General features: G+C 35.7%; 1 protein-coding gene across 8 annotated transcripts in view; it reads right to left on the bottom strand.

Moving 5' to 3' along the window:
• LOC106174554 (uncharacterized) overlaps positions 1–21,837 on the bottom strand; it is a 55,672-nt gene that overhangs the window by 32,922 nt on the left and 913 nt on the right. Inside the window, exons 2-3 of one of the 8 annotated variants that reach the window (XM_013556160.3) lie at positions 12,238–12,404; positions 5,787–6,017 (exon numbers count right to left, since the gene is read on the bottom strand). In XM_013556160.3, the coding sequence (XP_013411614.2) occupies positions 5,787–5,890 (104 nt within the window). In that variant the 5' untranslated portion in view covers positions 5,891–6,017; positions 12,238–12,404. The other 7 variants (XM_087007451.1, XM_013556162.3, XM_087007452.1 and 4 more) reach the window with 7 other exon arrangements.

Raw genomic sequence — 21,837 nt, forward strand, 5'->3', positions numbered from 1 at the left:
TTTTTCCTTGTGACGTGTAGTATGATGAAAGACTGATTGAGGAAAAGATTGAAGCAACCCTAGAAAAGCAATCACACCGTATTAAGGTAAGTTGCAGTTATACCTCTTCCATCTTTGAAGGTAATTTTTCAATCAAAATACTACCAGTAAAAAGGAGACATTGATTGTTTTCTTCTTATGATGTGACATTATTTGAAAAGGTGGGCTCTGAGATTAGGGAGAGACTGAAAAATGTGAACGAGTACGTATACGTAATTAAATTCCCATCCTCTCCCCCCCCCCCCCCAACTCCCTCCAGCCACAACTTAACCCTGACAGTGTTTTTATTGCAGCTATAAGACGTACTAGCATTAAACAGCTCCTCAAGCAAGTCTGACTTTCTTATACTATTGAATCAAATTTCTTACAGGCAGGCAGACTCATCAATTTGCTAACTTATGAGCAAAGATATCAGCTGCAAAAGTAAAATTCAATTAATGACCTAAGGTCAATGTGTTCTGATATGATTCCAAAACAACTGCCTGAAGCTAAATCTATGAGACACGAATTATTGGGAACAAGTAAATCAACTTTTTTCAATTTTTCTCCTTTCATTCTTCTCATCACCTAGGACGCAATGACCTAATCAGACATTCACCTATAAGATAACTAGACTGAATATTCAGTCAGAGTCCAAAATAAGTCTTAACCAGAGAAAAAATAAAAGGCCTTGGAAAACTAAATTTAATCTTATGAATACCAAAATATCATATCATATCATCATCCATATCTTTGCTAATTACGTTATACACTTATAATGTTTTCTCAAAAGATGTCAATTGTTTAGATTTTGGAATCCATATCTCTTTACAGTATAAACAAAGAACAAAAAAAATTTTTTTTTGATCTGTCTGACTTCAGCAAGTGTTCTTCAAGATGCCTGGGGACACTGCACTACTGATTAAATATGGAGGAGCATGCCTCAGCATGAGGTGAATTTCAATTGTAAAAGAGAAAGTAAGCCAGACGATGATGGCACTGATATGTTTTCAGGATAACTGTGTAGTTTACTGAAAACCACAGCTGTCAACTGATGTGGCCAAAATATGAGAGTAAAAATTGTATTCAAATTAAAAGTTTTATCACTGTAGAGCTAGATTTTTTAAAATGATTATCTCTATTGAAAGTTCTGAAACCTATGCACACACAATAAATTAGACTGCTGCCTCTCTATTACATCTGTACATGACATGTTTTGTCAGTAAAGTCCCATAAAGATTCTTCTGTTTTGACAAAACTACTGAGAGCAAGTATACTACACAGCTTGAGAAGTGCAACCTCTCACAGCGTTAGGCCGCATTTTAGATCAAACCGAGACTGCTTCATTTAGCACATGTTATCTCAAAAGATTACAATTTTTACCAAAAGAAAATGCATCACCATTGTTTAATCCATAGCAAATGTAATTAGCTAATACCCCGTTCACACTACAATCTGAAATATCCGAATTTTTGCAATGCAAATTACGGGTGAAAAATCCGATTCGGTTGTCTGGCCACACACAGCAAAGGGAAACCGAATCGTGCACTGAAAATTCAGGTGGAGGTTCCGGTTTGAAGAATCGCGCATGCGCAGAATCCATGAAAACAAAAATATGTCGCTAATCATTGCTCTTCTCGCACTCAGTTTTTTTTCTCGTGTGTTTGTTTTTGGAACATCAAATTTAACCCAAAAGTCGTCAAAAGGAAGATTTAAGTAAGATCTGGAAGAATTTAACGGATACAAGAAGGAGAATAGCTGGGTTCCGATGGAGAGTGTGGGTCCACTGACCTGGCATGTTGCTTTTCTTTCCCGCGAGATTTGCTAGTGCATGCGCAGTGCGATCTAAACAGGTGGCCCTTCCGGTAAAGTAACCGAATCGCTGGAGAGAATCCAGCTCGCTAGTAGGATTTTTGGAAATCGGTTTACAAAAATCCTCATGCGTTCAGACGACCGCAATAATTCGAATCTTGACCTAATTCGCTATTTAACCGGTTAAATGACTGCAGTGTGAACGGGGTATAAGTCATGTGCCATAAGACTGGGTTGTTAGGGTTAGAAATTACTATCAGTTTGGTAAGCAGTTCTTAAGATAAACAGGTGCAACTGGACAAGAAAAGCACCTTTATAAACAAAAAAATCCTTAAAGCATCCAGCCAAAGAATCCATTACATTATTAACTGAAAGTTTTGTAGTGTTGCCAAGGAGAAGCAGTGAAGTCCTCATATGTCCTTATGTTTTTTTCTTTTGTTAACCAAGAAATATATTCAAATGAAGAGTATACAAGCACTGGAATTAGGGTGTGAAAACATTCAGTCCATAAATTCCCATGGTGTCCTCAACAAATAAAAGTACTAGTTCACAAAACTGAAATAATGAAAAAAAATGTGTCTGTCTGTCTATGACAATGGCAGGTGTTTTATGCTGGAAGTCTTGTCACCTGGTTTGACTGGGCAGCAAGGTCACACAGGAGATAACTAGATAATGTCCCATTAACAGAACTGAAACCTCCACGCCCAGGACATTAGATACGCTTCCTATCCTGTACTGCTACACATCACTTTTATATCATTTACTAATGCTTTTTTCTTCTTCTTTACATAATCAAAAAAAGAAAGAGAAAAGAATAGAAAAAAATGATCACAAGATTCCACAAATATAACTTAATACTCGATCTCAAACAATAATGATAATAAAATTAAGTGACATTATAGTAGCATATCATTTTGTAGAGATTCAATTACAATTTCAAGCTGCAGAACTTCAAAAAAATAATTCTCAAATTCAATAAAATCATTTCAGCAAATTTTGTAGGAATGTGATGCCTGTAGCCAGAAATTTCAAAGTGTGTGTGTGTGTGTGTGTGTGTGTGGGGGGGGGGGGGGGGGGGTTTACTGCAAAGCCTAGAACTCAGAAAAGTGCTTTAGCACTTGCATGGAAAGTAATCCAATTTTGATTCTGAGTGAACCTTTTCCTAGTCAAAAGTTAAGTCTGTTCAAACTAGGTTAACCAGCCTAAAGGGCTGCTACTGCATCCAATCTTTATCTAACAAAATCTTAATTTAATTACAAAACAATCAGATTGGTAATATTTAAAGTGGAGACACTGCATAACCTGCATCAAAACAAACAAAATCAATAATACAGTGCAATAATTTTCACATCAAAATATATTTGTTTTATATTCAATCATGATCAGCAACATGGAGTTGCATTCATCTAGATATGCACGTGTACGGAAGTGAAAGGTATTCATGAAAGAAAAAAACACAAGGACAGGTATTCAATTAATTCAGAAAAATAAACATAGAAACAAAGTTTAAACTTTTGGCCCCTTCAAAAACATACTGAATATATGTTTCTGTGTTTGTTTGTGTTTCATCTTTCAAAAGTGGGTTATGATTTCCCAAAAGTAGATCAATAAATTATGAGTACATCAAACAACTCTCTATAAATGCTTTCAAACTATAACAAATAGGCTGACTGACTTAACTTTCTCCCTCTTTGTTTCACTCTCTTACTCTCATCAAAATATCCCTTCATTCAGAAAATTTCACTAACCTTAAAAGACTACTCCATTTGAGATTTTCTCTATGATATAAATTCATATTGCCAATTTCCAACTTCTCAGGTGGGAAGGGACGCCTGTTATTGGTTAACTTCATACAATTTTCTCAATCAAAATATAGATGAAAGCTGAAGATATGTAAACTGGAACTGACAGTTCTTCCCTGGAATCCCATAGCTTGCCCTTGATTAACATGCTACAGCCATGCTGAGAACAGTTTTAAAAGTAAAATGTTCCTGGTCAAAAACACAGCACAAGAAGTCGACAAAAATTAGTTCTCCAGGCATTTTAATGGCTGAGAAACTCGCCTACAGTGTGGAGAGTAACAAATCGCCAACTACAAAGGGATTGTGTCTTAAACTACAGTAATCATTCACATGTTTCCGGCAGTTCACTTTTTTTAAAACTCCACACTTTCACACCTTTTTTATTTTTAGTCACTCACAGTAACACACTATCTAAAATTATCCCTGCTAATTATTCTTAACCTGAAAAGGTTCCGTTTCTAACAGATATTACAAATGAAAATAACACTTTTCTGGGAAAATAGGATGCAATTTTGTCCAAATTTTATTAGTAATTACGGTACCCCTTAAGTGGGATTATAACTTTCAACTATTAAACCATTATGTAAATGGCAATGGGCATCCCTGCTGAACTTAGTTGTGACGGTAGAACCACAGGAACTTTAAGTGTAATTTGAAAGGTATAACATGCCCTAAATACATTTTTAGAGTCTATACATGTGATCCCTAGTATGTCTGTATGTCTGCTGTCATCATAATGTCTTATTAAGTCATAATCATATGCTACTTGTGTTGTTTATTCAGGTTTCAGAAAGACAAATTCATATTAAGCCTACTGGTAAAAGACATCCGCAGCACTCACTGTAATCCAAACTAGAATCTGCACAGTACATGCCAGACACATTTTTAATTATGCAGCCTCATTAAAAGTTTTTGATTCCTAATGCATGGACGCTTCTTCCATTTATTTCCACACAGAAGATGTAATATTTAAAGTAAATTAAACCAAAACAACTTCTGTTTATCTGAGCCATAAGTGTCTACAGGACTCAGAGAAAGACCATTAGAAGTTAACTTTCCAAGTGATTGTGCACAGAGAAGTCAATAATTGATGGCTGATATCTAGATCTGAAACAAGAAATTCCTAATGATCTGAATATTTCACCACCTTGGTTATTAACACATAAGACAATCAAATAAATCATCGACCTCAGAGCCTTTCTTCCTAATATATTTCTAAGACAGACAATCTCCTTCTAGTCCTTGAGCTGCCTTCTTCTTTCTGAAATATATATCATTTTATCTTGGTGGTGACTTGAAAAGATGTCAAAGACAATGTAATTACCAGGTTAATCAATCAATCGATGAATTTATCCCATTATACAGATAGAATAAGTGGTTTTAATCCTTGGAGCTGGCCTGGATGGCTACAAGATGCTGAGAACTGGAATTCTCCACTCAATGCACAAACACAATAACAACGTTATTTTTTTTTCGGAGTCAAGATATGGAAAAAGACTCTTAATGGAAGTAATAATCAATGAAAATGGCAAATCCTTCAGTCCATCTGGCTTCCATGAATGTGTTTTATCAATGGGAGCAAATTCCCGAGACCCTTACTCTAGCAGACATTAGAGAAGATTAAGCAAACAGTTCCTGGTAATGATGATCAGAAAAAACAGTTGGGTGCACAAGTTACAGGTGGAGGAATTGAAAACATATGTACAAACCATAAAATGCTAAAAAAAATCCTGGTCTTTAATCAAAGTTATTATACAGAAAGAGGTCTTTTGGCCTGACAACATAAAATTTTTCATAAATTTATTCCACAAAATATCCTAAAAAACTCAAATTTGTAATTGCTTCTACTTAACCAACTCTTTAGAGGTTCATTGTAGTTTACTGAATAAGTATATTTCATATCCAAAAACATATATATCTATTGTCATTGTAATGTGTTATTAAACCATCATATTGTACAGAGGTTGTTCATATTGGTTTCAGACAGACCAAAACTAAGTCAAATTTAATGATGTTGGCAAGACTTACTGTTATCAAGACAGTTTGTATTATACAGCAATATTCCACACAAATTGCTCTATTATTAAAGAGGTAAATATACCACCATACAAGTAGTTTTGGTTCACTGAAAAATACCTAAATTTATCTCCTTACTTGATATAATAGATCCTCCCATCACTGTTCAACTTTGCCGCCCAGTCTGCTGGCAGACGACTGTTGATTGCCGCCAGGACAGTTGCTCCTCCATGGGCAGCCATCACCCCTCAGTGTCATTTTGACAGTCTCTGGACGCGCTGGACCTCCATTTGGACCCCTGAGAAGAATAGCAGTACTGTAACCTCAGCTGTCTGTACAGGGTAATATGTCTATTGGCCCACAATCAACCTGAAATAATAAGATGCACAATTCAGGGTAATGAATCATCACCTACTTCTCCTGGTCTATCAGCCAGACTACAAATCCCTTGCAGATTCTCAAACAAACTGGATATCCCAGCTCTTTTTAATGGCTTCACATCCCAGTAGCCGAGGACTTGTTTTGAACTGGAAATCGCACAAAGTTCAACACCAGATGACCAAACCTGATTGACCATCAATTTACTGACTTGTCTCTTTTTATCTGGGTATCTGCTTTTATCTGATCATCTGCTGGAAAACAAGCCCAATATTTCCAAGTCTTCCTCTGAACATAACTGTTTTTTTCCCGTTCCTTGCTATAATCTTAAACCTGTATAACCCCCTTCAGTCATGAGGTTCAACTGACTAATTCTGGTCAATTTTATCCTTATTACTGTCAGCAACAAGCAAAAACAACTTCTTATATTAACCCTGTGTAGTGGGTTTGTTGTCTGCTAACCTGGGAAATATTAAGTGAAGATTTGCCAGTAGACACGAGAGCAGCACAAGTGAGCACAGTAATCCAGTGGGGCTTTCTACGATCAATATGCCTGACAAATCCCATTTTCAAAAAAATAAGTTTTAAAAACAATTTCTGAACTGCATGTAAGACACAGTGGACCTATGTTTTGATTGTATTCTACAAATCTTAGGCCTGGCTTTGTGTGGTGGTTAGGGTTGACGCTATCAAAACAGCACTGAGTCGGCCATCTCTACGGGCTAGGAAAGTTTCCGCGTCCGCTTTTCCTACCAATCCTCTTCTCAGGGTCAAAAGATGATGTAATTTGCTGTACAACTTATTTCGTATCCTGTTCCAGATATCTGTAAAAAATTAGGACTTGGGTTTTGGAGGCGTGTTAGTATGTAAACAGGTGTACTGGTCAATTATGAAGTCGGGTTCCAGTCAGAGGAAAAGACTGTAGTTCACCAACCTAAAATCTGAGACCAAAAATGGATTGTATCCCTTTGAGAATGCAGTAGACAGTCTGGGGATGCATTCCGTGCAGTTTTAGCTTTTTAATAATTTTCAAAAAGTAGATGTTTGATAACAAACATGTACTAGGTAATCTCCACATTTTTATAACCAAACATAAGCCTAAATGTGAGGTTCAAGTATACATGAGAAGTTATAAATTCTCAAATCAGGATTGTTGGATCCAGCATATATAGACTTTCTAAGGATGTTAAGGCAGCAAATGAGGAGGTCCTGATCTGCAATATATGATTGAGGTATAATATGAGTTAAAAGATGACCAAACTCTGTCTTCAGTCACCAAACACTGCATAAATAATTGGGTTAATTATCTGTGATCTTTTATAGGCTAAAAACCTACTGCTGGATTAAACGATTTATCTGAATCAAAATTAAATGAGTAATGAGGCATGTTCTAGATTACCTAGATCATGTGTCTGTCTTACAGGCACAGTTAATTACTGTATATCGATATGTAATTAGTTTCCCCACAAAAGATGCCACCACATTGCAGAGCTTTTTTGTTGTTGTTGTTGTTGTCAATATGCCACCACACTGCAGGGCTTTTTTTATTTTTCGGAAACATATTGGCAAGAATTTCTGCAAAACTTGAACTAGTGAAAATAGCAAATATAGTCTGTCTGTAACTCCTTATTCATTAACCATAAACTTATTAATCAGTCTACCTGTGTGCCACTGACTGATTATAAATGTCATTTCATTACCTGATTTATTTTTCTCAAGATAACTTTTCATAAAGGCCAAATTGTTATCTACAATTAAGAGGCATATTTTGGGGAAATGCCTGGCCCAAATAATGGCTAATTTGAAAACCTCCTTCATAAAAAGTTGAAACGAGCTCCTCCATAGAAAGTTCAAGCAAATTATCCGGTTCATTCCAGGAAATTGCAGCTGTTTCTGTGCTTTTGAGTGGATTCTGATTAAAAGATATGAGCTCAAAATTATATTGCTACGAAGGAAATAATCCCTTCAAAGCAATGAACTATACTAGCTTTGATAACTTGTCCTTGAAAATAATGAGTATCTGGGTCTTGTTCCAGCACTGCAAAACAGGCTGCTGTTTGCCTTGATGTACAATTACAAAAGAAAAAAAAAGGCAATGAGATAAAATCAGTTACATAACGATTCTGTGAATCTGCTTTTTTCACCCCCTTCCCACACAATTTTTCCCCTTTTAACAGGAAAACTGGTGGAACTAACTGATAACCAAAGTACAAACCTGTTTTTTTTATTGCTTTCCGAGATGAACATGGATAAGTAGACTCAGATTTGTGCAAAAAGAAGAAATATTTAGTATATATGCTGATCTTCATAAGCAAGTCTGTCAAAACACTACAACAGCTGATGTGCAAAAAGCATTGGTGAGACTGAAAAGTCGATGTTTGACACTCTTTAAAGATCACTTTCTTGAGAAACTAGTCTCTCTCTAGGGATACACAGAAAACATGTGCACCAGTTAGAGATTTACCATCCATATTAGTTTCATGTGGTGATATATGTGTCCATATACTTATTATTATGTCCACTGCCCCCCCCCCCCCCAAACACCTCTGGGCCCTCTCATCTCACAAACACAAATCATGAGGAATCATGCATGTGGGCAAGTTTATTGGTAAATAAGCTGATGTAAGGAGTCCATCGATCATGGCATAAACACAAATAAATAAATTGGTTGGCAAATAATGAAGCCCCACAAGCGGGTTATAGTTGCAGTGGGCTGTCACTTTGGATACCTTGCCAACTGTGCAGTGACTTAAGACCATATATCATAATGATTGGAAACTGAATACCCGATATCACCTAGTGGAACGCCTTTATTCTCAGCAATCTTCCCCAGCGATGTGCAGCCATTTAACAACTCCAAACCACACAGTCATCTGACTCTAAAGATTCACTTTTCTTTTTTCTTCTCTCAACAGAGTCTACAGAAGGATGGCAGGAAATGATTAACACTTTCCAGGAAATTTCCATTCCTTTGGTTCCTGTCACACTATTGATTTGGTCTTTGGTTTCATGCCCTACCCCAACTGCTTGCCTGACAGTATTATCAGCTGTGAACAGCCTTCAGGCGTGCTACACAGAGTAACAGACCTTGGGGGCTTATTACCAGAGTGAAATACTCCAAGAAATAGATTTTGATGACATTTTTGATGCCCTGCCCCCTTCTTGTCCATTGTCCATATCAGTTTATTATTTTTTTATTTAAAATACTGTATCAACTTGCATTTTGGATTTTTTTAAAAATCTATTTGGTCCCAAAAAATTCTTAAAATTTATTGTCAGTGTCTTTGGTCTTATATTCTTATCAAAATGTAATGTCTCATTCATTAAGTCAAACAAAATCAGAAAAAATATATTGATCATCATTTATCCCATTTCAGGTAAAGGAACGCTTCAACTATGTTCTCCCACTATACAAAACACACAAAGTGCCCAAGTTATGTTCAGGTTCCTGCATTTGCCAATATTATATTTGAAGTATGTTTTAACATTTTAAACAAATTCTTACAGTTAAGATGAAGAAAGATTAAGAGTGAAGAAAAAGGAAAGCTCCTTGAATCAGTACATAAACTGAGCATTATTTTCTACCTCAAGGTCTTTTCATCTGATTTATAATATTTTTGTTAATAGATATGCTAAATCATGTTTGCTTTTTAACCACTTAAAGTTAATACTTAATCCTAACGTGAGCTACAATGGTGAAAATAGAGGGTGAGATTAAAGTCCTCACCATACTTCAGACATAAATTTCTCTTTTGAATAAAATTTGTGAGCTGTTGACATGTTCAGAGTGAAAAATTATTGTGGATTTAAACGAGTCTGTGCATGGCCTTAAAGGAGCCCTAAGATTTCGTAACCTGCACAAACAGTTTAAACAAGTGCAATCCTTCAATTTTATGAAACATTGGTCTTAATCTAGCAGCCCTGATTAGACAATCCTGTGGAAAATGTCAGCCATTTCTGTTAAAAGGTTACACATTCTGTTCCTTCTGACAGGGTTAAGTGAGGCAAAATAGCAGGTCAGTTTGTCCTCGGCAAGGACAGACCATCTGCTAGATACAGTCAAACACTTTGTTTTAGCTTTAGCCAGTGTTAAACTAATTTTCCACCAAATCAGCAACAAATTGGCCCCCTAAAAATTCAAACACTTTCCACTTCTACAGTAATATCAAATCACTTCAAGCATTTCTCAGCAATTCAGTACCAATTCTGCAAAAAAAATTTCAACTCGGCTGAAACTACAATAAGGTAGCATGACCCTGGATATATTAATTAATAATTTAATAAATGATTAGCCAGTTCATCTCTGATAAGCCAAATGAAATGCCTATCATCTTTTATTTATTTTCATTTCATTTACCTCATCTTTCAGTCCAAGGGCTCATCAGAATAGAATAGAATAGAATATAACATAGCAAAGAAAAAATTAAAATCTGCTAGCTTGATGAGTTTGCAAGAATAAATGGAAAACAACAGAACCAATCTCAAACCATGGAAAGGCTAAGCAAAACTGACTAACTGGTTCATGGCAAGACTGACCCTTTTGTTGAGAATTCACATTTCTTTTTTTTTTTTTTTTTCTTTTTATGGAAAAAATAACAAACCCTTTCAATTAGCTGCTATGCCCATTAAACATCATCACGCTTCAAAAAATCAAAAACAAGAATAATTTCTATTCACCAACCTTGTTACAAGAGTTGCTACACGTTAACTAACTTATCAATTTTGCCTGGCCTGATCTGGAGAATTCAACCCGGTTGGCATCAACACCTTATTAACACCTTGGCATAGTAGTAACACACAACAGCACACTTGTACTCTTTAACAACTACAAGTCTAAACTGCAAAGCTAATTACGACTTATTAGGGGGGCATAATAATACACTGCAATTACATTTCTTCAATCTCAAATTTCATGCAAGCCAGAGCACAGCTTCTGGTGTTATCTACTAATATATACACTTGAAATAGAGCTGCCTTTAAAAACACAAGATTAATTAAGAAGACTTAGTGGAGAAAAGATAAGGAAAAACAACCAACTCCCTATGACATAATAGGATTTATTACAATAATCTGAAGACAGGTAAATCTGTTTAAATTATACACACATAGCAATTAGTGTGTATTTGTAGCAGTGTTGGGATGAAAAGTCAGTGACCTGCAAATGAAAATTATGCTTATAACTGCTTTAATTCAACTAAAAAATAAATTCATACCACCTTCAGACTTCCACATTCCAAAGGGACCTCCACAACACCTCTAAGCAAATTAAAGCATGCTGACAGATCTGATTTACCTGGAATTATTTAGTTAGTCTGTGTTATTTCTAATTAAATCTACTTATAAACAAAGCAATCTAGTCACCTGTGAAAACATGTAAACAATATATATTTTCTACTTGTATTTTACACACACACACACACACACACACACACACACACACACACACACGCATGCACACACATACACACACTGACTGAGTCCCTGCCTAATAACTACTAGTATACAAAACCGTTAAAGACTGAAGTTTCTCCATTTGTGGCACTGATAATGAATTAGAAACAATGAATTAGAAACAAAAACATTTCAGCAAACCATAAATACAACAGTAAATACAAGAAAGTAAATACAGAAAATTAGTCATAAGCTGGTCGACTCAAAAGCCAAAGCTCAGATATTTTATATGTGTAAGACAGTTCCCATACCTAGATTGAACTAACAGGATCAGTCCATCTCCGAGGGGTTTCTCGCTAAATTGCTTTCAGCTTAAGCAACTTAGATGTTTGGCAGGCCTACTAAAGCAGATAAACAATAGCTAATTACTCCCTATCAGCTTCAGTGGGCATGACAGACATCTACGCTGCTTAAGTTGATTGCAATTTAGTGAGAATCCCCTAGGAGATAGATCAATCCAAAGCTAGTACAAAAGGGTCTGGGAATGGTCCCTAATACTTCTGCTGTTCCTGGTACCACCAGTTTTGCAAGATCTCATTCAACCTTGGCACATGTATTATGAGTACCAGTATCACAAACAGAAAACAAACCGAGATCTTTGTCTTACCAATCTAATCAATAAGAAACTGATGCAATGGAGAAAAGTTTTGTAAAAATACCGACAAGTCACACATATAACATATCTGCTAGCTTTTGCCACAAAATCTTCTGTGTTACAACTACACTGGTAAATGTACCATATTGCTAACAGAAAACAAACCTGTATCTTCCTCACAATAACACTGGAACAATTAGCCAGTTTGCGGATTATAGATTTTTCAAGGCACAATGCATCAGTCATGTATTCTGTTACTTTATATCTTGGCTTTATGTGAATTGTCACAAGCAGAAAACAGGTCTTTCTTCTAAGCAAATCTTTGTCTCCATCTGTAGGAAAAAAGAACAAGTCGCTGTCACATCCTATGTATTATCTGTACAGTTTAAGTTTACAACACGATGTTACACCTGTGCCAGACAATGACAAACTTTCAACCTGGCAAAAATGCAATATCACCAACAGAAAGCATACCAGTGTCATCTGCAAGTTCAAAACAATTTGTCATCCACATGAAAAACAATTGCAGCAACAACATTCGGTAAATTACCAAGACAGCACATACTTTATCGCTCTAACTTTGCATAGACCTGACCTTACGTTTCATAAAGCCCCAATATAGCTCTAAAAGTACATTATGGCTAACAATGATTTGTTACGACAATAACGGATGATCCTGCCATGTCTACTATACCAGTAATGAGACAAAAAACAGACGTAATAAAATCAAACAGAACAGCCAACCACTTTGTCATGTTGTTAATATGATGTAACAGTAATTCAATTTGGTAACAGTCTCAGCTAGATGCATTTATACCCTGATGCAGCCTGTGTTATGTATCCTACTGTAATAAGACAATAAATGCTCCCAAAGGAGAAAAAAAGAGCACCCAGTGCAATGCCAACTTGATAAAATGATGTGAAGTACAGTCATTAAATACGGGTATAACCCGAGCTGGAAGTTTTTATATTAGAGAATTACTTCCTTGTACATAACACTCAATTTCCTAGAGACATGTGACTGCTGTGTATGTGCACATGTGTGTGTGTGTGTGTGTGTGTGTGTGTGTGTGTGTGTGTGTGTGTGTGTGAGGGGGGGGGCTTAGTGGCCAGCAACATACATAATTCCCTTTTCTCTCCACACTCCCTACCAACACTTTCTCTTCCCTGGGTGGACCAAATGTGCTATCAGCATGATAAAAGCATAACTACTTAGGTCTGTAACCAGCAATTTCAAATGGAGAGTTTTTTTTCTAAAAACAAAGTCACTGAAAAGTAACCTTTTTACAATGAAACCTTCCTGTACATCTAGATCAAACTTTACCCAGAGCAGACCTCTCCACCCCCCACCCCCCAAGCAAAACCACACAAACCCTCACTATGGGCCTGCTATTCCACCCTTAACACCTACTTAATAGCCTGGCATCAAACAGACTGCCCCTAGGACCACCTGAGGAGATACCACTAAAGATATCAAAACTGATGATGACAGGTAGTCAGTTAATGATATCCAGTAATGTGGTCCATCTCATGACGTCCATTAGCTAGACTGCCCATATTTACTATATCCAGAAGATTGTGTGGCTATCTTATCATGTCCAGTAGCTAGACTGAGTGTTCAGTCTGATGATGTCCAGCAGCTAGTTAATGAGCAACAATCATCTATTATGGCAGCAATGTGTTAGCTCATTACCTATGTCTCATATTCACATCAGCTGCCACTCAGTGCCTCAAACAAGGGCCAGTTCAACACACCCGCTAGCTAGGAAGAGAGTTGGGATCACATAGGGGAGTATTCTGTAGTGTGACACAAAAAATTATCAATTATGACAAGAAAATTAAATGTTGGTGTAAGAGGCATTTGAAATTTATGAGCAATAAGCAATAATCAGTTTTTTAAAACATCTCTTTTGTCAACAAACAGTGATGAAATACTTAACCATATAGTCAAGTAATAAAAACCTCCAGGGCAAATTCTATTCATGCTCACAGTGCAATCCTCCTCCTCCTACCTGTATAATCTTAATGCAAGACATACATGGGTCAACGGGGTAAAGTCATAATTTTTTCAGAAGTCACACAAACATTTAAAAACAGTCTCATGAATATGCTGAATAAAAAAAGGAGTTTCTCCTGCTTAGAGATGATAAATGAAGGCACCTTGTTTCAACTTGTTGACTGAATTAATAGAGTCCCACAGCACCTGTGTCTCGCATCATGCCGCTAAATTTCAAGTCCCCAGTGATTCTGGTTAGAAACAAAATCTTCAGTCCATTAACTCAGAGAAGGAAGACTGTTATGAATGTGTGCCTTATGGCTGAGTTAACCATGCTAGTCTTAATTATGTCCAAAACTGAAGGCAGACAGGGAGATATGATTAAGCCAGAGAATGGTTCAGAGTCAAATCAAGGCTAAGTGCGTAGTTCATCAAAAGCCAAGTACATAAAAAGTCAAGTACTTTCCACTTGGCTAGGTATAGTTCAAAGGCAGCACTTGTAATCTCCCTATTTATACTCAGTTCATGGTGATAAGTATCAACATCATTTGTCATTTTCTTGGCTTTGCACCAATTTGTGAAATTCCTAGAATCCTAAATCCCTTAAGTAATACAGGGGTTTTCTGGGGATCTTGGGTTTCTTGTTTTGCCTTTAATCTTTTTGTTTTCTTTACATGGAATATACCTGTAGACGTCACATGCCATCTAAAAAATTAGAGTAATATTCACACTCTAAAAGACATTTCAACCCATTCTATCAAAATGACAAATATAAATATCTGTTTAAAATAAGCCTTTTTATGTGAAATTAAAATGCAAAGTAATGCACATCACCATTCACTGAAATGAAAAGGTATTTTCAAATGGAAAGTGCAAAAAATTGTCAAGAACTTCTAGGCAAATGGTCAATTGCATTTCATTGCTCTAAAATATCATGTACTGCCTCTTTACGAATTTTGAAAGCAGTAAGTTCACTAACATACTTGTAAGCATGAAATAGCTGTCCATAAAGTCCACCACTTGCTGTTCATGGCATGCAACTCAGCAGTTTCAGTCCAGTCAGTGCAAAACTTAATACATTTTAAATGGGGAATTTCTCTTTATTGCATTATGTTCTTAGGAACTCCCTTACAAAGTGTAATACATAAAGGAGTCCCATTTAGTATTACTCATGTTCCTCTTGTTTTAATTCATTTAATATTGGCTTTTTAAGTGATTCCATTGAATTACTCAGGCTAGATTCACTTTTTTTAAGTGGGGTTTTCTCCAACTCCTAAAATGGCTTAATTATTTGATCACTAATTCATCATGACATTAACAAGAAGACCGATGAGCTTTTGCAGCACAGACCTTTTGCTGATTAGATGGTCGATTAATGCTACAGAAACACAAGCACCAGATCATAAAAATATTAATTAGAACATAAAAATGTGATGTCAATTTTGCAAGTATAGCAGTGATCCAACTTAAATTTTAATTTTTTGTTGTTAATTAACGGATCATCACCAATTTCGGATCACCTTTAAGTTGCCCCATTTCTGATTTATACTGAAAATTTTATGAAAATCCACCTATTACTTTTTTAGTTAAGCTGGTGACTAATATACTAGTAACAAACAGAGAGAACGACAGATGGACAAAGAGAGGTGAAAACATAACCTCCTTGGCAGAGCTAATAAGCAAAAAAAAAAAAAAAAAAAAAAAAAAAAAAAAAAATGCTACTTCTATGACTTATTTGCAGAAAATGAGCAATATTGGTATGAAACAATGACTTTGCTAGAATGAACCCAGCTGGCTTCCTACCAACTGTGTTGGCACTATGAAGAGAGATCACTAGATGACCTCTGCTATACATGACATCTTATGTAATCTTGAACTATTCACTTTATTAAGAACTCCTTATAATCGCTGTACTTTTTCGTGCGTGTGTATTGGATCAAATAAAATACTTTTTTAACTGCATTTTTAAAAGTATATATATACAAGGGGTAACATTTTGCATTCAAATTGTCACAAAAAAAGTACAAATGAACTTGTTAGCATTTCAGTACTAGTAAACAACTGTTCAATAATGCAATCTAATATATTCCAGGATGCAGTCTACACATCCATGTTTATGAAATCAGGTATATTTAATAGAAGTTAAGGACCATATTTACGTAAAATTGATAAGAACAAATTGGCATTACATGCTGATCCAGGACTCGGATAACTGAACTAAACAAAAATCAATTCCAGACAATAACTCTCCTGTGATATTTTCATTGAATTTCTCTGACTTCAAACTTAATTTGATTCACTTGCTATTCCCTTTAAATGGATGTGAGTGACTGGCCCATTGGTAGCTATTTCACAACAGCAGTTTTGAATACCTTCAACCATTCACTATACAGCTCTACAAACAACATCTACAAACATGAAAACCTTTCCAACATAAGTCAAGCACCACTGAAAACATGGCATAAATTGCTTTTATCCCACTGACCACCTTCCTCTTGAGGAGCACTTATGCAAGAAATAAAGTCAAGTGGACAATTACGTATCTTAGCCAGAGTAGGAATCCACTGGATGAACCAAGTTTGTGAAGACCAAGAGCCAGATTCACAAAAATCAAAATGATTCTAAAGTTTATCTTAACTTAAAGGTAGAAAAATTCCGAGTCTAACTTGACCAAGGATTAACTAGTGGCTCCTACCCTCCAAAATGATATATACTTTATGCCAGTTTCAAAACGGTAACAAATGGATAATGTTTTAGAGAGGCATTCACTACATTTAAATGCACTTTTACACATTCATCTTATTTCAAAGTGCTGAAAGTAGTCAAGTTTTTGGAATTTAACCTAAGGCCAACATTTGACCTAACATCTAAGGTGAAAATCACTCGTCTTCTTCATGTCCTTAAGTGAGACATAACACCTCTTTTCATCCCATTCATTTAGGTAAATAAAAATTAGTGGAAACCAACATTATGTGTGGAGATGTGACCAATGGCAAAGGGCGGATTCAGAGATATTTTCTGACAGTCTTCCAAATTATCTTTGTTGATCCATCCACCATTTTTGACCGTCTTCCAACAGAAAAAAATTAGATACCCGTCAATGTAGACTTGAAAATCTGACCGTCTTCCGGAAGACCCAGAAGACGGCCTAAATCCGCCCCTGAATGATGATACTTTTAGAAACCAGGACATTTATACCACAATGGACCAACTCCGAATGGGTTGACACTAAAAGGCTACAACACTCATTTAAACTTGTTAATGTACCTGAAATACAATGGGGTTATATGGCCATGTCATTAAGCAAGGTCTAATTTTTGTTTTAAAATTGTCCTAACTTGTGCAGACTTTTCAGTTGACAAATCGTGGCTGGCTTTAAATCAGAAACTCATCACACACACACACACACACACACACACACACACACACACACACACACACTGCCAGACAATCTTTGGATATCTGTACACTGTAATGTTTTCCCTCATGGCAAGATTTGGCACTGTTTGGAGATTTAGTTGCTCAATAACCATACAAATGATATTACAGAACGTCCTTTGTATCATTTAACTGGTATATATTTCTTTTTGAGGACTGCTCTGGGATTTTGCTAACCCATGAATAGACATGCTCTCTTGGCTTCTCATGCATTTTAAAATCAAATAAAGAATGCATTTGCCATATCTTCTATCTAAAATACCAATTTATGCTTCAATAGAGTCATTTACATCTAAAAATAACCTTCACTAAAAACTCTTCCCCCCTGCACAACAAAATAAGGAAAAAAATTGCAGTCCTGCAATTAAGTAAACTGCCAAATACACAGTGTGAGGCCTAAAACTACCTACCTAAATGCGAGCATTAAATAATTTTTCAGATGACAAAATAACTGGATTTCAATGCTTTACTTTACACCAAAATTACAAGGGAATACAACTTGCACATTCCACACTATCACCACCCCTTTTTTTAATGTTTAGAAAATGGGTTCTCCTGGTGCCCCAAGATCTGCCAGTAATGCTAAGTTAATCAGTATTGATTCATCTCTATTTCAGATACCACAAAAAATCTATAACAATTTGGGATACTGCTACTTACGCCGCGTCCCACTGGACATGTAGATACATCATGCGTAAATTGAGTCAGAGAAGAAGATGCAGGCTCTACATGCAGAGGAGCTTATTCTTTGTGTGTTTTTCTGCCCATCAATCACCAGTGTTTTTTCTTTATGATGAGATATAAATCTTTTTTACGTTATAATGTAATCAACATCAAACCGCATTATAAACCAGATGATACCAAAACTAAGAAGAATCATCTCTCTAGACATGTCAACTTACAATTATAAGACTCAAAACCTGTTGCAAAATGTATCATGGTTCATCTTCTGTATCTCAACATCAAAAGCCCAAAGCAAGCAATTAAAAATCTTCACTGTTTCATAAAAGAATTTAGGTTGAAAGTTGGTCTCAGTTCAGCCTACTATGAAATTTAGCCAACTAACTTGCACTTCACAAAGAATTTATAAAATGCACTTAATGCTGTCTTCTTTCAGTCAAAAAACTAATAATTGTGACTGTCTTGACCAGGACTTTTACTCAAAGTGGTGACAAAAGTCAATTAAGTACATCTATTGTGAACCTATCATTCATAAAACACTTTTAAGATCAATATCATAAAGATGACATTACACAGTAACCTGTGCAAGTTATGTAGTCTTAGCTAAGCCCAAAAACTTCCCCAGTTTCGTAAAACAAGCACTTGTGGATATCAAGCTATTACCCACGAGTGTGCAAGCTCATTCAGCTCTTCTTATGATATATACATTAGTAACACTATTAGAAACAAAGCTTTCCTGTCTGTGAGGTATATATCATTATTTTAACAATGTAAATCATGCAACCACAATGAACTGCATACCTGTCAACATTCGGCAAATTGCCAGATAAGATTTTTCTCATGCAACCCCCCCCCCCCCCCCCCATTAATATTTCTCTCTAAACAAATGCTTTGACCATATAAAAATACTGACTAATGCATTTATTACCTCTTGCACTTGCATTATTTTTAGTTCAAAATCATTACACACTTCAGTGTCCAATTGTAATATTGTCATAAAATTCATCATTTAATTTAAAGCCAAGTCATGAATAAGTGCCATATTTTACTAGATATGAAACTAGATAATACATGTTTTGTTAAAATCAATTATTGTATCATGACTGACTAAAGCACTGACAATTACTAGTAGGTTGCAGCTGTAGAACAAGTTTTAAAACCAAACTTGGTGATGTCCAAAGACTCATACAACAAATCTCACCTGCTGAGTTAGGACCTGTTTGATGATCTGAAGGTGTCTCACTGTACTCGTAGGTCTTAATGTTCAGGTGCGCAATGGGCTAAGGTAATATGGGATTTGTCTCTGCTATAATATGGGATTTCTATCAATGAATGTGCAAAGTCACACGTGTACACTTTTATATACACACGGGAAAATCTCTATATTTGTATCATATACCTCACCCCTGTTTTCCTCTTTCAGTATCTTCTAAAAGCAAAGCACAAGTTGACACCATGAGTTCCTTGTTGACAAATATGGTGTGGCACTTCTAGAAGACAAATATGACTACGGTGTCTTAGTAAGTCGTACAATGACAGACAGTCAGCCTTTGATATTACTCAACTTCAAACGCTATCACTTCATTATGAAATAATGAATGGATAAACTAACATAAACACCTGTTTACATAAGCAATGGGATGACCCTATGCAGACATTACTCATACAGTTATCAGATAGATAAATTATTAAAGAGTCCCCATTTAGGACAAGGATTAACTGGGACAGGTACAGCACTGTAATTCAGATAATTCATAACCATTAAGTTAATACATAGAAGCATGAGTGGACACAACAGAGAGAGATAAGAGGTCATCTGTTTACATTCACAAAGTGGTCCTATCACTGGGATTCTGTTTGCTTATTACATTCAAGTTGTTCCTGGTTTATCAGGTTGAGTGTCTGTGCATACATCTTAGTTTATTTATTAACTACTTGTCACCCATGGGCTTACCAGGTCAACTCAATGCCATTAATAGTGGCACAGAATACCTGTGTAGAATACATACATAGCTGCTGAGATTTAATGCTCAAGTTAAAATGACTTTATTTGTTAATAAGTCACTGTGCCTTTACACATAAATAATTTTTTAGGCCAATAAGAAACTGTAGTTTTAAAATACCAGCATCTTTCAAACATCTACTGTTGTAACAAAAATATTTCCCATAACAGTCACCAATATGTTCCAGCATATTTACAGACCCCTCAGGAAGTATCCTGTTACTGTAGTATCTATTCAGTTTGCTGTACTCTATAGTGCCAAAGGTATTGCATTACTGTCCAGCTGGACTTCTCGTTTATAAGCAGACACTGTTTCTTTTTAATGAAAACATTATGATCAAACATCTATTAAAATATCATAGTGAAATATCCATTTTAAAATATCATGGTGAAAAAATAATGAAAGCATGATGGTAAAATATTATCTATCTACAACAATATAGAGAGCCTGAAGAAAACTGTGGGTAAATGAACCATAAATATTTGTCAGGTTTGTTTCATACCAACATCTCCATGAATTTCGAGTTGTCTCTTTATTATCACCATTTTGCATCCACTCTTTGGTTATGAACTTTCACATCATTACTTATCTTAATCTCATGCCACTCATAAATTTCTAACACAAGGTTTTCCAAGTCTTTTCTGATGTCAATATCTCACAGCTACCACTCGAGAAATACTTTGAGCATTTAAGCACTGACGGTGGCTTTGAATATTTGTAACATGATTAAGTTTCCCAGTTTAATATATAACAAATCCCCTTCCTTTAACTTTTCATTTCCTTTCTGCCATTTAAAACTCTAGGAAACAGATACCTCACCCAGATTTTAACTAAATGCTGCTGTCATCTCCCATGCATATATAATATGGAACACAGAGAGTAGGTCCCTTCAGATTTGAATGGCTTTTCAAATGACATTTCAGATCATACAGTTCCTTTCTGCACAGATCTTTGGAGTGCTGCACCGTTTGTCTGATTTCCGTCTCACTGATCAGCTTGATTGATTCAGGTGTCCAAAGACAATATGCAGTCCTATGGGAAAGAGAGAGTTGAAATCTGCTGTTTTCTGATAACGTGTGGAATAATGTTTTTCGTCAAAAGGCAACAGAAAAGATGCTACTCACTATCAGGATTGTTGCCAGAAATTTTAAAAAGAGGTGCTGTGGCGATGGTATTTCTTTATTTCTTTGAAAAAGAAGTCCTTTTTACCAAGAAACCTGCATGTGTTCAAATTCAAAGATCAAATTTTGATTAAGCACAAACTTTTATTTTTTGGCTTAAAAGACAATTATTTTGAACCTGCATTAGCATGAGTCTTGATTCTATAAAATGCGAAGAAACAAAAATACAATAAGTATCTGATAATAAACACTCCACATCCTCTTTTCATTTTACAGTAAACACCACAGAGCAAGAGTATTAGTATGCATCCCAGTGTCTACTACTCGGTCTGCACAGTAAATAGGATTGATGATGCTACCAAATAAAAATTTCATTCTCCACATACAGCATATCTATTCCTTTCATCAAGACTTTTTTTTACCTTATATTCATTCATTCTTTAAATGATTATGATGCTACTGTCACAAAGAAAACAACAAGAGATCTCATCGGCACTGAACAAATGCATGTTTTTCATAATAGTAA

The sequence above is a fragment of the Lingula anatina genome, chromosome 3 (genome assembly GCF_051362555.1).
Source record: "Lingula anatina isolate TDL-2025a chromosome 3, LinAna3.0, whole genome shotgun sequence".
Taxonomy (NCBI): domain Eukaryota; kingdom Metazoa; phylum Brachiopoda; class Lingulata; order Lingulida; family Lingulidae; genus Lingula; species Lingula anatina.